Raw genomic sequence first — 16,641 nt, 5'->3', positions numbered from 1 at the left:
CTTTTGTGCCATAATTATCCAAGATGGGAGTACCCCTTTAAGAAGAAATTCTAACAGGTCAGCCAAAAGCAAGGTGGAATCCTCCAGGCTGTAATATTTTAGTATCACACCAATATAACATTGCACAATGGAATTATTTAAAAGGGGACTCCGGTGGAAAAAAAATTAATGTTTTCAAATCAACTAATGTCAGAAAGTAATACAGATTTGTAAATGACTTCTATTTAAAAAACTTAATCCTTCCAGTACTTATCAGCTGCTGTATGCTCTGGAGGAAGTTGTGTGTAGTTTTTTTCCAATCTGAACACAGGGCTCTCTGCTGCCACCTCTGTCTATGTCAGGAACTATCTGAGCAGGAGAGGTTTTCTATGGGGATTTGCTCCTGCTCTGGACAGTTCCTGACATGGACAGAGGTGTCAGCAGAGAGCACTGTGGTCAGACTGGAAAGAACTACACATCTTCCTCTGGAGCATACAGCAGCTGATAAGTACTAGAAGGATAAAGATTTTTACACAGAAGTAATTTACCAATCTGTTTAACTTACTGGCACCAGTTGATTTAAAAAGAAAAATTTCCCTCGGAGAACCCTTATAAGGGCTGGTTCACATCGCGTTTCTTCCATACGGGAGCGCATACGGCAGGGGGGAGCTAAATCCTCGCGCTCCCGTATGCTTTCGTATGCGCCCCCGTATGTAATTCATTTCAATGAGCCGGCCGGAGTGAAACGTTCGGTCCGGTCGGCTCATTTTTGCGCCGTATGCGCTTTTACAACCGGACCTAAAACCGTGGTTGACCACAGTTTTAGGTCCGGGGAAAAAGCGCATACAGCGCAAAAATGAGCCGACCGGACCGAACGTTTCACTCCGGCCGGCTCATTGAAATGAATTACATACGGGGGCGCATACGGGAGCGCGAGGATTTAGCTCCCCCCTGCCGTATGCGTTCCCGTATGGGAGAAAACGTGATGTGAACCCAGCCTAAGCCAGTTGTCTCTAAACTACGAACCACCAGATGTTGCAAAACTACAACTCCCAGCATGCCCGGACAGCCAACGGCTGTCCGGGCATGCTGGGAGTTGTAGATTTGCAACATCTGGAGGTCCACAGTTAGGAGAGCGATTTATTTAAGCAATTTCTTATATGAAGTAATAGAACACGCCTAAATGCTTTGAAACTGCTGCGTACATATGTCACTTTTCATAAATATTTTCCATAAATGTTTCCATAATGATTTTTTTTTCTCATTTACATTGTAAACAAAATGAATTTTTGTATACTCCAAAAATGTTAATTATATAAATAAAACTCTCTTGCGTGGGTTGTCCTAAAACACCCTCTAGGAAAAGTAAAAGAAACGCACATATGGTTTGTCGATCAGAGCTTTATGACTAGGTGAGAGTTCATCCAAAGTGCTGCATGTGGTCAGTAATGAGGATAAGGTATCCAGGAATCTTAGTCAACATTGGATTCGGAGGGTGGAAAAAAAAAAAAAAAATCACGCATCCTCAATTATAGAATTTTAATGTGAATAGGAGAATTCACTTTTTCTGGTTCTTTTGGTGATACATCTTGGGGTCATAACAAAATAAACAAATAACAATAAACAAAAATTGATAAAAGTCTTGACAATCAAAACAAAATAATCCTTAAAGAAACAAAAGAAATAATAGTAAAAGAAATAAATAATAATTCAAAAGCAGGGACCCTCTCAGGATAAAAGTAGGGTTAAAAATATAGGATTAAACAACATGGATGTTTTCTTTCAGAAAAGGCATCACACTTATCTATAGGTTGTGTCTGGTACTGCAGCTCAACTTTATTAAAAATAATTGAGGCCGACGTTGTAATACCACACACACCCTGAACAGGTGGGGCACTGTTTTTAAAACCTTCCTTAACCCCTTAAGGACGCAGGACGTAAATGTACGTCCTGGTGAGGTGGTACTTAACACACCAGGACGTACATTTACGTCCTAAGCATAACCGCAGGTATCCGAGCGATGCCCGTGTCATGCGCGGCTGATCCCGGTTGCTGATCGCAGCCAGGGACCCGCCGGCAATGGCCGACGCCCGCGATCTCGTGGGCGTCCGCCATTAACCCCTCAGGTGCCGGGATCAATACAGATCCCGGCATCTGCGGCAGTTCGCGATTAAAATGAACGATCGGATCGCCCGCAGCGCTGCTGCGGGGATCCGATCATTCATAACGCCGCACGGAGGTCCCCTCTCCTTCCTCCGTGCGGCTCCCGGCGTCTCCTGCTCTGGTCTGTGATCGAGCAGACCAGAGCAGGAGATGACCGATAATACTGATCTGTTCTATGTCCTATACATAGAACAGATCAGTATTAGCAATCATGGTATTGCTATGAATAGTCCCCTATGGGGACTATTCAAGTGTAAAAAAAAAAGTAAAAAAATGTAAAAGTAAAAGTAAAAAAAAAGTGAAAAATCCCCTCCCCCAATAAAAAAGTAAAACGTCCGTTTTTTCCTATTTTACCCCCAAAAAGCGTAAAAAACATTTTTTATAGACATATTTGGTATCGCCGCGTGCGTAAATGTCCGAACTATTAAAATAAAATGTTAATGATCCCGTACGGTGAACGGCGTGAACGAAAAAAAATTTAAAAAGTCCAAAATTCCTACTTTTTTAATACATTTTATTAAAAAAAAATTTATAAAAAATGTATTAAAAGTTTTTTATATGCAAATGTGGTATCAAAAAAAAGTACAGATCATGGCGCAAAAAATTAGCCCCCATACCGCCGCTTATACGGAAAAATAAAAAAGTTATAGGTCATCAAAATAAAGGGATTATAAACGTACTAATTTGGTTAAAAAGTTTGTGATTTTTTTTAAGCGCAACAATAATATAAAAGTATATAATAATGGGTATCATTTTAATCGTATTGACCCTCAGAATAAAGAACACACGTCATTTTTACCAGAAATTGTACGGCGTGAAAACAAAACCTTCCAAAATTAGCAAAATTGCGTTTTTTGTTTTAATTTCCCCACAAAAATAGTGTTTTTTGGTTGCGCCATACATTTTATGATATAATGAGTTATGTCATTACAAAGGACAACTGGTCGCACAAAAAACAAGCCCTCATACTAGTCTGTGAATGAAAATATAAAAGAGTTATGATTTTTAGAAGGCGAGGAGGAAAAAATGAAAACGTAAAAATTAAATTGTCTGAGTCCTTAAGGCCAAAATGGGCTGAGTCCTTAAGGGGTTAAAGGGGTACTCCTGAGGAAAACTATGTTTTTTTTCTTAAATCAACTGGTGCCAGAAAGTTAAACAGATTTGTAAATTATTTATAATAAAAAATATTAATCCTTCCAGTACTTATCAGTACTATTATACTTAAGTGCTCTCTGTATGTATCCAGAAATGTCCGGAGTAGGAGAGGTTTGCTATGGGGATTTGCTCCTGTTCTGGACAGTTCCTGACACGGACAGAGGTGTCAGCAGAGAACACTGTGGTCAGACAGGAAATAACTACTCTACTTCCTGTGCAGCATACAGCAGCTGATAAGTACTGGAAGGATTAAGATTTTTTAATAGAAGTAATTTACAGATCTATATAACTTTCTAAACAGTTAGGATTAGAGATGAGCGAACTTACAGTAAATTCGATTTGTCACGAACTTCTCGGCTCGGCAGTTGATGACTTTTCCTGCATAAATTAGTTCAGCTTTCAGGTGCTCCGGTGGGCTGGAAAAGGTGGATACAGTCCTAGGAGACTCTTTCTGAAGGAGCACCTGAAGGCTGAACTAATTTACGCAGGATAAGTCATCAACTGCCGAGCCGAGAAGTTCGTGACAAATCGAATTTACTGTAAGTTCGCTCATCTCTAGTTAGGATGGGTTCACACGTGGTATTATTGTCCATATTTGTTCTTCATTTTGGAGTAATATTTGTGTCCATAGCACAAGAAAATAGAAAAAGGTTTTCTCCGTCTCAGTTCCACTCCTTGCTTTGGCTGAACATGATCTCCAAAATGAGGACCAAATACTGACCCAAAACAGACCAAAATACTATTTGTGACCCCAGCCTAAGGGTAATGACCACCATGACCTTGAAGCTGAAAAAAAAAGATCCCGCTTGCTCTGGTGCGCCATCTTGTGGTGTCAGTCATTGTTTTATGTTACAAAACTTGGACCTGTATTACGAGTGCGGTGGATCCTGGTGATTTGTTGGACGACTCATGAGATATTTCCGTCAGTTGCAGAAAGGTTCTAAATCCTGGTATTGCCTTGCTAGAATTTTAGAATTAAAGAATTTTATTTCACTCAAAGTGTTATTAGTGACATGGTGTTTTCTACTTACACTTCAGATGATTCATTAAAGGGGTACTCCACTGGCCAGCATTCAGAAGTAAATGTTCCGAATGCTGTTTTCGCGCTGCGGGGGTCGGCCACACCCCTCGTGACATCACGGCCACGGCCCCTCAATCCAAGTCTATGGGAGGGGGCGTGACGGCCGTCACGCCCCCTCCCATAGACTTGCATTGAGGGGCCGTGGCCGTGATGTCACGAGGGGCGTGGCCGACCCCCGCAGCACGAAAACAGCATTCGGATCATTTACTTCTGAATGCTGGCCAGTGGAGTACCCCTTTAAAGCCTTGCTTTTTAATATTTTTCCTAAAAGCTGGAAATTGCTACTTCTTCTGATTGTACAGCTCCCATAGACAGTGCATATATGGATGGATAGATAGATAAACATTTTCCTACCTGTCACAGATGAATGGGAGTAGGAGCACAGGATGGGAGGTGCAGCAATGTAAGGGCATGCAACACCTAAAACATTCCCCAAGGGAACTATTTGCAGTCATCTCTGCCCCCATCAGGGCAATGTGAGAAGAAGCCATCACTGCTTCCTGTCACTGGAGACTACACAGCAAGCAGGAGGAGCCTTCACATATGTTGGGTATGGCCTGCTGAGGGCTCCCTGCTCCCTGTCTGTGTCATCAATAGGTTAATGAGCATTTTTGCACGTTCCAGGGGGGCGGTACCGGTTGCGTGCCCTCCCCCCCCCCCTTGCGAATGCCCATGCATATGCCCACTCCTAAGACTGAATTACTGTGTTGTGAGATGATGCATTTCCACGAAGTGTGTCACCAACATGAAAATTTGGGAAATATATATATATATATATATATATATAAAACAATTAACTGCACAGCGGCACAACTTTACTAAGTAGAGCGATTTCAGGAAAAGATTGATTGCCAAGAACACCTGCTAAGGAACATATGTGACCAAATCCCAATGTTTATCAAGAGTCCGTTCTTGTAGCTGGAAAACTGGCAGGAGAAAAGTGTTTCCTTAAATAACACAGGAAAGATCACTGATCTCCTTCCAGTAATACTGCAGTGCTAAAGTGTGCGCCTGCGGCTTCTGCCCGGCTATCCTGCTAGAGGATAAGAAGAGGAAAATTATCTATCCATCTATCTATTATCTATCGATCTCATATCTATCTATCTCATATCTATCTATCTATCTATCTCATATCGATCTATCTATCTATCTCATATCTATCTCATATCTATCTATCTCATATCTATCTCATATCGATCTATCTATCTATCTATCTATCTATCTATCTCATATCTATCTATCTCATATCTATCTATCTCATATCTATCTCATATCTATCTATCTCATATCTATCTATCTCATATCTATCTACAGAAAAAATGCAGGCAGCACACCACAGCTTGTGTCCATAGGAAAGTGAGTTGATTCCATGATGTGATAGAGACTACGTTTCTCCAGCCTAACGCTGGCTTTCTTGACAAAGCCAGCGTGAGGCTGGAGAAACGTAGTCTCTGTTACATCATGGAATAAACTCACTTTCCTATGGACACAAGCTGTGGTGTGCTGCCTGCATTTTTTCTGTAGATTGAAGAACCAGTGGGCCGAGGTTCGGAACATGCCTGCACCCCTTTTCTCTTCTTGCCATATTTTTTTGAATGTGCTGTTTCTATTGCAATTTTATCTATCTATCTATCTCATATCTATCCATCTATCTATCTCATATCTATCTATCTATCTATCTATCTATATCATATCTATCTATCATCTATCTATCTATCCCAGCATTCTTCAACACAAGGGAGCTTCCTGAAAACCAATTCAGTTGCTTAAAGGAGTAGTCCAGTGATGAAAAACGTATCCCCTATCCTAAGGATAGGGGATAAGTTTGAGATCACGGGGGGTCAGACAACTGGGGCCCCCTGCGATCTCCTGTATGGGGCCCCGGCTCTCCGGCCAGATAGCGGGTGTCGACCACCGCACGAAGGGGGTGGCCGACACGCCCCCTCAATACATCACTATGACAGAGCCGGAGATTGCCGAAGGCAGCGCTTCGGCTCTGCCATAGAGTTGTATTGAGGGGCGTGTCAGCCGTCGCTTCGTGCGGTGGTCAACACTCCCCCTTACCGCAGGCTGTCAGGGCCCCGTACAGGAGATCGCGGGGTGCCCCATTGGTCGGGCTCCCCGTGATCTGCAAATTATCCCCTATTCTTAGGATAGGGGATAAGTTGTTCACCACTGGACTACTCCTTTAAATTAATGAGAATGTATCAATCAAGTATTCTAAAATAACACAGAAATCTTGCAGTTTGAATTCTGGCCACTTGATCTTAATCTAACCTGAGACTCCCTGTCCTGTACAGAGCATTTCTACTTATCATCACATATAGGAATACAGTGAAAGGTGACACCATTGTATAGATAACACAGAAGCAGATGCTCACAGATCAGCCTCCCCCTACCTGTGGAATGACCCCTGTACAGGTCACAAAGAATGGCTAGAAACATATCCTATACACATCAATAGGGTCAACTCTAGTCTATTGTTACATAAGCCTTCGAGACTTGCTGTAAAGCATATATTTAAATACTGGTACAAAATGGCTCAGGCAAGATGGCTGCCTCCATAATAATGTTCTAACAAATTACGGTACATAAAAAATTCACAGTTAGAAAATAGAAAAGGATTAGGGGAAAAAAAGCACATGTTTGAAAAGTCTATGGAGTTGTGTTGATCAGCAGCACAGAGAGAGGGGAGAGAAGCGTGTGAGCAGGACACCCTAAGCTTTTTTTTTATCAACATCTCATTTTGGAGGGATTGGCCACAAGTCAATCTTCAAATTATTCCCTAAAATATTGAAAAAGAAAGCTCCTTGTTATAGGATGGTATTAGGCTTGAAGATATACTTATCTGCCCCATTAGGCTCAATGTCCCCATATCTCTAAGTGGTTGCCAACTGTTATGGTAGGATTATTCATTATCACTTCAATATCTTACACATTGCTTTCTTCTTTCCTAAAGCACTCCAGAGGAGAAGGACAAATGGATCCAGCTTTTTGAAAGGTAGGAAAATCCCTTTATCTTCTGTTCATTTTATGTTATGTTTCTTTATTCTTACATTTCTCTCATAGGTACACTAATGGAATGTTCACTCAGCCAATAAAGGAGTACTCCAGTGTTTGCAAATGTATCCCCGCAATCTCCAGAATGGTGCCCCTGTGCACGGAGCAGGGTCCACACACACCCTCCATGCATTCTTTATGAGAGCTCCTGAGATACACGAGCGATGTACTCAACTGTCTTTGGTACTCCCATAGAGAATGCATGGAGGGGGTGTGTGGACTTTGCTTTGTGCACAGGGAGATTCGGCCACCATTCTGGAGATCATGAGGGAGACCCAGTGGTTGGACCCCCGCTATCAGACACTTATCCCCTATCCTGTTTTCCCATGAAATAATTTTATTGATTTTAAATAAAATAAACAGTATAAACATGAACAAAAATAAGGCATAACAAGCTAAATAGCTTATTATTTTCTTATACCTTTCACAGCCTAACACATCTAAAATGAAGGGGGGATACGTTTTCAAACACATGGTTTTACCTAAAAAAAAAAACACAACAACAAAAAACTTGCATTAACTTAAATGGGAGTGGGTGATTTATGTGAAAAAGAAGTGATATACCGTATATACTCGAGTATAAGCCGAGTTTTTCAGCCCGATTTTTCGTGCTGAAAACACCCCCCTCGGCTTATACTCGAGTGAACTCTCCGCCCTCAGTGGTCTTCAACCTGCAGATCTCCAGATGTTTCAAAACTACAACTCCCAGCAAGCCCGGGCAGCCATCGGCTGTCCGGGCTTGCTGGGAGTTGTAGTTTTGAAACCTCTGGAGGTCCGCAGGTTGAAGACCACTGCGGCCTTCGACATCATCCAGACCCCTCTCACCCCCTTTAGTTCTGTACTCACCTCCGCTCGGCGGGACGTTAGGGTGCGCTGGTCTGATGCTGCAGGACTGCCCGGTGGGGAGGTCGTCCGGTGGGATAGTGGTTCCGGGCTGCCATCTTCACCGGGGGGGCCTCTTCTCCGGGCCCAGCCCCTGAATAGTCACGTTGCCTTGACGACGACGCAGAGGGACGTTCATTACCAACGTCCCTCTGCGTGGTCTTCAAGGCAACGCCTCTATTCCGGGCCCGAAGCGCGGAGAAGAGGCCCCCCGGTGAAGATGGCAGCCCGGAACCACTATCCCACCGGACGACCTCCCCACCGGACAGTCCTGCAGCACCGGACCAGCGCAGAGCGGAGGTGAGTACAGAACTAAAGGGGGTGAGAGGGGGGGGGGGGCTGGATGATGTCGAAGGCCACAGTGGTCATCAACCTGCGGACCTCCAGAGGTTTTGCCCGGGCTTGCTGGGAGTTGTGGTTTTGAAACATCTGGAGGTCCGCAGGTTGAAGACCACTGTATCAGACATTGACAAGCGGTGATGATGAAGGTGGGGACATGTGGTGATGATGACAAGGGGATGATGAAGGGGGGGTGTGGGATGATGACAAGGGGATGATGAAGGGGGGGTGTGGGATGATGACAAGGGGATGATGACAGGTGGTGATGATGAAGGGGGGATGATGACAGGCGGTGATGATGAAGGGGGGATGATGACAGGGTGATGATGATGAGGGTGTTAATGACGGGGGTCTGGATGATGACAGGGGGGATGATGTATTTCCCACCCTAGGCTTATACTCGAGTCAATAACTTTTCCTGGGATTTTGGGGTGAAATTAGGGGCCTCGGCTTATATTCGGGTCGGCTTATACTCGAGTATATACGGTATGTCACTTCTTTATTTAAGGTTCCTCTATAAATCCACAGGCAAGGTTTTTGCCCTAAATCTAACATCTTTGGCTTCCAAAAAGAGCTTCTTTTATTAATATCTCATACAGGTATATAAATATTTTTAGAAGATAATGGAATTTGGGAGATGAAGGGGTGATCATGGATACAGAAATATTTGCAGCCATCCTATTGGGAAACACAACTGTCAGTACCAAATGGCTAAAAACAATAAAAAGTATTCTTATAGTTACATAGTTCATAAGGTTAAAAAAGACCAGAGTCCATCAAGTTCAACCTATATCGCTATTGTGTCCCTGCTGTGTTGATCCAGAAGAAGACAAAAAACCCTTATGAGGCTGATGCCAATTGACCCATACCAGAGGGGAAATTTCCTTCTTGACTCCAAATATGACAGATTAAATCCCTGGATCAATGTTCTGTCCCTATAAATCTATTATTCATAACATGTAATGTTATTACTCCAGAAATGCATCCAGGCCCCTTTTGATCTCTTTTATTGTGTTCACCATGACCCCTTCGTCTGGCAGAGAATTCCATAGTCTCACTGCTCTTACAGTAAAGAACTCTCGTCTGTGCTGGTGTTGAAACCTTCTTTCCTCTAACCGTAGAGGATGCCCCCTTGTTATAGATACAGTCCTGGGTATAAATAGATCATGGGAGAGATCTCTGTAAGGTCCCCTGATATATTTATACATCATTATTTGATCGCCTTCTTTTTTCTAAACTAAATAACTCTTATTCTAAAAATCTTCCTGGGTACGGTAGTAACCCTATTCTCCTTAGTACTCTGGTTCCTCGTCTTTGAAACTTCTCCAGCTCCACTATATCTTTCTTGTACAATGGTTTCCAGTACTGTATACAGTGGTAGAATTATTTCCTTGTTGTATATATATATGGCCCTTTTGGTGCTCCTCATGATTGTATTTTCTTTGGCAGCAGCTGCCTGACACTGGCTTCTACAGTTAAAAATTACTGTCTTCTAAAACTCCTAAGTCTTTTTCCATTCAGTACATATTCCCAGTCTGAATTTTTTCTCCCCATGTACATAATCTTACATTTATCTGTGTTGAACCTCATCTGCCACTTCCCACCCCAAACCTCTAACCTATCCAGGTCCATTTGTAACAGTCCTCTTTTTTTTTTTTTTTTGTCTATTATACACAGTGCACTGCCATCTATTGTTTTATCTACTATACACAGTGCATTGTCCTCTGTTGTGTTATCTTGGAGGTTTATATGGAAGGAAAAATAGTGGTGGCGCAATCCTTGTGCCGTTACCAAGGGCAACACAATAGCAGTTTCCACTTTGTAAAATGCCTGGACGTGTTGGGCTCTGAGCTCAACACCTTTTTGCGTATAAACAGGAGTAGTTGCGTGGCAGCCAGGACCCGATTCCGTACATGCACGGAGTTTGCAGAGAAGACTTGGTTCCATTGGAAGGCTCAAACGGAGATGTAAAAACAGGTTTTCCTAAGGGTGCACACTGCTACAGTAGGTTAAAACATCAATAGTAAAATAATAAAACGGCTTTAATGACATATAGACGCGGCTCTCTTTATCAAGTCATGTGATTTGATAAAGAGAGCTGCGTCTATATGTCATTAAAGCCATTTTATTATTTTACTATTGATGTTCGCGGTTTTAACCTACCATAGCGGTGTGTGCCCTTAGGAAAACCCGTTTTTACCTCTTCGCTCGAGCCTTCCAAAGGAACCAAGTCTTCTATTGTTTTATCTACTATACACAGTGCATTGTCCTCTATTGTGTTATCTACTATACACACTTAACTGTCCTCTATTGTTGTATCTAATTTACATAGTGCACTGTCCTCTATTGTGTTATGTACTATACACAGTGCACTGTTCTCTATTGTGTTTTCTGTCATACACAGCGCACTGTCCTCTATTGTGTTATCTACTATACACAGTTCCCTGCCCTCTATTGTGGTATCTAATTTACATAGAGCACTGTCCTCTATTGTATCTACTATACACAGTACACTGTTCTCTATTGTGTTTTCTATTATAACAGTGCACTGCCCTCTATTTTGTTATCTATTATACACAGTGCCCTTTCCTCTATTGTTTTATCTACTATACACATGCATTGTCCTCTATTGTGTTATCTTGGAGGTTTATATGGAAGGAAAAATAGACAGTGGTGGCGCAATCCTTGTGCCGTTACCAAGGGCAACACAATAACAGTTTCCACTTTGTAAAATGCCTGGACGTGTGATCTACTTTACATACCCTTAATTTTTGTAGAAAATGTATAGATAAGATTGGGTTGTTAGGTGGTACATAATGATAAGCTGCTAGAGCACATGGGCAGGGGGTGTTGTCATAGGGACATTAACGTCAACCACCCTGAAGTCTTATTAAAAATCTGATCTCACTTAACAAAGACAAATAGCGATGTACTTCATTATAATAATAACCATTGAGTTCCTCTGTGCTCAGGATAATTAGTATTTGTAGAACAAATGTTTCACGTCAGGCAGATGATGGATGGTTTTATTGTGATGTGGAGATCCTTGTTGGACAGTCAGCTGGTGTTAGATTCCTGTGGTCTTTTTGGCTCCATTTTTAGTCTGGGGAATTTGTGGTGTTTGGGTTGAAAAACTGAAGTCCACATTTTTATTATTGTGTCAAAAATGAAAAGTATCAGTTTCCCATTTTCCTTACAAATCAAAATAAAAATTGCAAAATAGGCATTTTTTTCTTTTTAGCTTTTTTCTATTTTTGCACTGTGTATAGGACATGTGTACTGTGTGCTATTTTATTCCTAAGCTAGATATAGATATTGACTAAATATTTATGAAAAGCATTGTGAAAAATCACCAACAGCAAAATAGGAGAATTTGAAGTTCCCCATAGACTTTTCAAACATGTTCTTTTTTTCCCTAATCCTTTTCTATTTTCTAATTGTGAATTTTTATGTAATTTGTTAGAACATTATTATGGAGGCAGCCATCTTGCCTGAGTCATTTTGTAACAATATTTAGATATATGCTTTACAGCAAGTCTTGAAGGCTTAGACAACAATAGACTAGAATTGACCCTATTGATATGTATAGGATATGTTTCTAGCCATGCTTTGTGACCTGTGCAGGGATCATTCCACAGGTAGGGGGAGGCTGATCTGTGAACATCTGCTTCTGTGTTGTCTATACACTGTTTTTACCTTTCACTATTCCTGTATGTGATGATAAGGAGAAATGCTCTGTATAGGACAGGGTGTTTCATTTTTGATGGCAAGTATTGGTCCTCTTGAGATCCGTCAGGAATAGAAGCTACAGATATTTTCTTTTTATATGTAGCAATGAACATTATTGTTCATAGCAAGGGGATAAAATGTCTGATCATGGGGGTCTGGAGGCTCATGACGTCACAGGCACGCCCTGCTCGTGACGTCACAGCCATGCCCCCTCAATGCAAGTCTATGGGAGCCATGCCCCCTCCCATAGACTTGCATTGAGGGGGCGTGGTCGTGATGTCACGAGCGGGGCATGACTGTGGTGTCACGAGCCTCCACCTCACATTGCCAGTCATCCAACACGGAGCGAAGTTCGATCCGTGCACTGGATGTCTCGGGTGCCGCAGCCGAGATCACAGGGGTCCCCAGCGGCAAAACCCCCCGTGATCAGACATCTTAGCCCCTATCCTTTGGATAAGATGTCTAGGGGTGGAGTAAAGAATAGTAAAGAAATGAACAATGTTCATCATGAGGCGCAATACAGTATAAGATTCAAAACTTTTCATCATACAGTAGAACTCTTTTAAAGCAGACTTAATAATGTGGGGGAAAATTAGCTCCGTAGAACCAGTCAGATAGCGGCAAAAGAGCAGTTAGAGGCAGGGACACGGAAGTAACTTTTAAACCGGGTTTCTCTTGTTTTTAATTCTTAGTAACAAACAAATACAGAATAAATCCTGCTTGTCCGGTGCTGACTTTACAAAATCTTTCCTCTCTGTACAGGTGGCTTACTACCAGCCACCCAACAGAACAGTACCAAGAAATGTGTTACTAACACAAGGTAAATATCCCCTTTTCGAGTCTGCTCACCTGAGGACTTCAACGCTCATCAAAGATTCCTCATAGCCTCCCAGTGCAGACTTGGTTACACCTTCTAAAAGCCGAGTATTAATCGGTCTCAGCACCTGTGCTGATTTGGTGCCAATCTTGGACTGTCCCAGGAAGTGGATAAAAGGCCCTACTACCAAACTTGCCTTTAATCTAATAAAAATCCAGGCCCGGTAACAGGACAACAACCAAATCCCCTAGCAAGCTAAGTCTCGCCAGGGATTTCTTGGATTCCCCATATTTCATTCAACATTCCCTGGATCGGAAATGTGCTTCCTGAAACCTGGTATCCACAACTACCATCATACAAAGGCCTGGTAGACAGGCCTTTGGCACCACCTTGGGGAGCAGAGCCCAGGTGCGACTGTGACCTATCCCCCCCCCCCCCCCCCCCCCCTTCTTAGCTGACCCCCTGAACTCGCAATGTCATTAGAAAATGGGTCTTGGGTGAGATTGGTCAGAATGTCTGAAATCTATCTGCAGGTTTGGGTTTTCTCCAGTATCTAAAGAAACTTCTGTTCTCCCTTCACAAAAAAGACATCCACATCCACATCTTTAAGTTTGTGATATTTTGATATCTTGTATTTTTAGATATATCAAAGATGAGAAGGAAAATGACCACCCTAAAGTCATCCCTCTGAAGATCATTACAAAGGATATTGGGAACTGTGCCTATGTAAGTGTTATGGTGACCACATTATATTGCACGCAGTTATTTTGACTTGTGTAACCCTGGTTAGGATAATATTTCTCAGGATCACATCACGCCGCAGGCATTTTCTCAGGACATTCTGAATTCCGTGCTGTGGTGGAGAGATGGATATTTGACATCTTCATATGTCTCAGTGCACAGTATTTCTATCTATCTCCTATCTATCTATCTATCTATCTATCTCATATCTATCTATCTATCTCATATCTATCTATCTATCTCATATCTATCTATCCATCTATCTATCTCATATCTATCTATCCATCTCATATATATCTATCTCATATCTATTTATCTGTCTACTTATCTATCCATTCAGCAATCTACAGCCCAGTAACCTCAGTAATATTTTATAACAAATATTGCATTTGACGCCATCTGATCAGAAATGACTTCCATTAAAGTATCCTCCCATTTCTACCAAGATAGATAGATAGATATTCACATGAAGAAAGCAGCACTCCAAGTAATGGTGCACGGGTGCCAACACGCCCTGACCCCCGGCTCAGGGTCTGTACACACACAGCGACAGTCTCACACTGTCATTTTCAAAGTTTGAGACAGTGTGAGACTGTCGAAACGTCGCTGCACGTTGGGGTAAATAAAGACCCTTTTTCTTCACCATAACTGGAGTGCCACTGCCTTTCTTTGCTAGATAGATAGATAGAGTATGATATTGGTAGATAAATATGAGATAGATAGATATAAGATATATAGATAGATATGAGATAGATATGCGATAGATAGATAGATAGATAGATAGATAGATAGATAGAGTATGATATTGGTAGATAAATATGAGATAGATAGATAGATAGATAGATATAAGATATATAGATAGATATGAGATAGATATGAGATAGATAGATAGATAGATAGATAGATAGATATGAGATAGATAGATAGATATGAGATATATAGATAGATATGAGATAAATAGATAGATATGAGATAGTATGATATTGGTAGATAAATATGAGATAGATAGATAGATAGATAGAGAGATATAAGATATATAGATAGATATGAGATAGATAGATATGAGATAGATAGATATGAGATGGATAGATAGATATGAGATAAATAGATATGAGATAGATAGATAGATAGATAGATAGATATGATATAGATAGATAGATAGATATAATATAGATAGATAGATAGATAGATATGAGATAGATAGATATGAAATAGATAGATATGAGATAGATAGATAGATATGAGATAAATAGATATGAGATAGATAGATATGAGATAGATAGATATGAGATAGATAGATATGAGATAAATAGATAGATAGATAGATAGATAGATATGAGATAGAGAGATACAGTGGTCCCTCAAGTTACAATATTAATTTGTTCCAGGATGACCATTGTATGTTGAAACCATTGTATGTTGAGACCAGAACTCTATGGAAACCTGGTAATTGGTTCTGAAGCCACCAAAATGTCATCCAAAAATAGGAAAAAGTGAGGATTAAAGAAAGATAATTAGATAACTAATAGAGATAAAGCAAATCCTGACATATAAAAGTAAGAAAGATCTGCTGGGAGCTGTAATCACTGTCTATATCAGTGTTTTCCAAGCAGGGAGTCTCCAGCTGTTGCAAAACTACAACTCCCAGCATGCCCGGACAGCCAAAAGCCCTTCAGGGTCCTGTACAATACATGTAATGTCCTAAAAAAGTAACATGGAGTCGCCCTTAGCTGGTGTCCAGAGGAGCAGGTAACCCTGGTTCAGGTAAAGTGTACAGAACATGTAATACCTCCCTGTACTGTAGGGGGCGCTACCAGACACCAGTCAGTGCATACACTTCAGTAATACAGGTGTTTTACCAGTGAAATGCCCATTCTGATTGGTCAGTTCTTTCTGGTATTGACACGTTTCACAGATCTGGACTGTCTGTACATTGTATGTTGAGTCTGGTTTCAACTTACAATGGTCCAGAAAAGACCATTGTATGTTGAAACTATTGTATGTTGAGGCCATTGTAAGTTGACGGATCACTGTATAAGATATATAGATAGATAGATATGAGATAGATAGATGAGATAGATCGATAGATAGATGAGATAGATCGATAGATATGAGCTAGATAGATAGATAGATAGATATGAGAGATAGATAGATATGAGAGATAGATAGATAGATATGATACAGTATGAGAAAGAAAGATAGATACAGTATTAGATAGGTAGGTAGGTAGGAAATGTACTACTCCATATACGTCAGCATTCTGGCATACAAATAGTCAAGAAATTTGGTGCATGTTACATGTAGGTAAAATGTATTATTATTATTCTTCTTTTTTTTTTTCTTTTGCTCTTTTGTGCTTTTCTGGTCAAGAAAACAAGAAAAGAAGGCAAGGTTTAGGGTATAGGGTGCGGCCTTTGTGGATCGGCTGTTTACAATAATTTATGCTAGAAACCTATGCCAGCTTTCAGTTTGTGGTGCGCAAATTTATTAAGAGGGGTTTGTCACTTATTTTGGCGCATCTTACCCCAGGAGACTTGTGTTTAGTTCAGGCATATGAAAACATCCACTGGTATAATCTCTCCCTGTGTGATTTCGGCCAAGTGGTACTTACATAAATATAGCAATGTTCCCGACAAGAGGTCATGAGTGCACAACATGACACCTCCTCGCCTTACTGGATGATACAAGATAATTT

General features: G+C 41.2%; 1 protein-coding gene across 3 annotated transcripts in view; it reads left to right on the top strand.

The window, feature by feature from the left end:
- The window catches only part of LOC130358438 (rho GTPase-activating protein 20-like), a 123,878-nt gene that overhangs the window by 68,856 nt on the left and 38,381 nt on the right, over positions 1-16,641 (top strand). For all 3 annotated transcript variants that reach the window (XM_056561685.1, XM_056561686.1, XM_056561687.1), the window contains exons 5-6: positions 7,338-7,379; positions 13,847-13,931. In XM_056561685.1, the coding sequence (XP_056417660.1) occupies positions 7,338-7,379; positions 13,847-13,931 (127 nt within the window). The remainder of the gene's footprint in view (positions 1-7,337; positions 7,380-13,846; positions 13,932-16,641) is intronic.

Source organism: Hyla sarda, chromosome 2 (genome assembly GCF_029499605.1).
Source record: "Hyla sarda isolate aHylSar1 chromosome 2, aHylSar1.hap1, whole genome shotgun sequence".
NCBI lineage: Eukaryota > Metazoa > Chordata > Amphibia > Anura > Hylidae > Hyla > Hyla sarda.
This window is presented reverse-complemented; position numbering and strand designations above follow the sequence as displayed.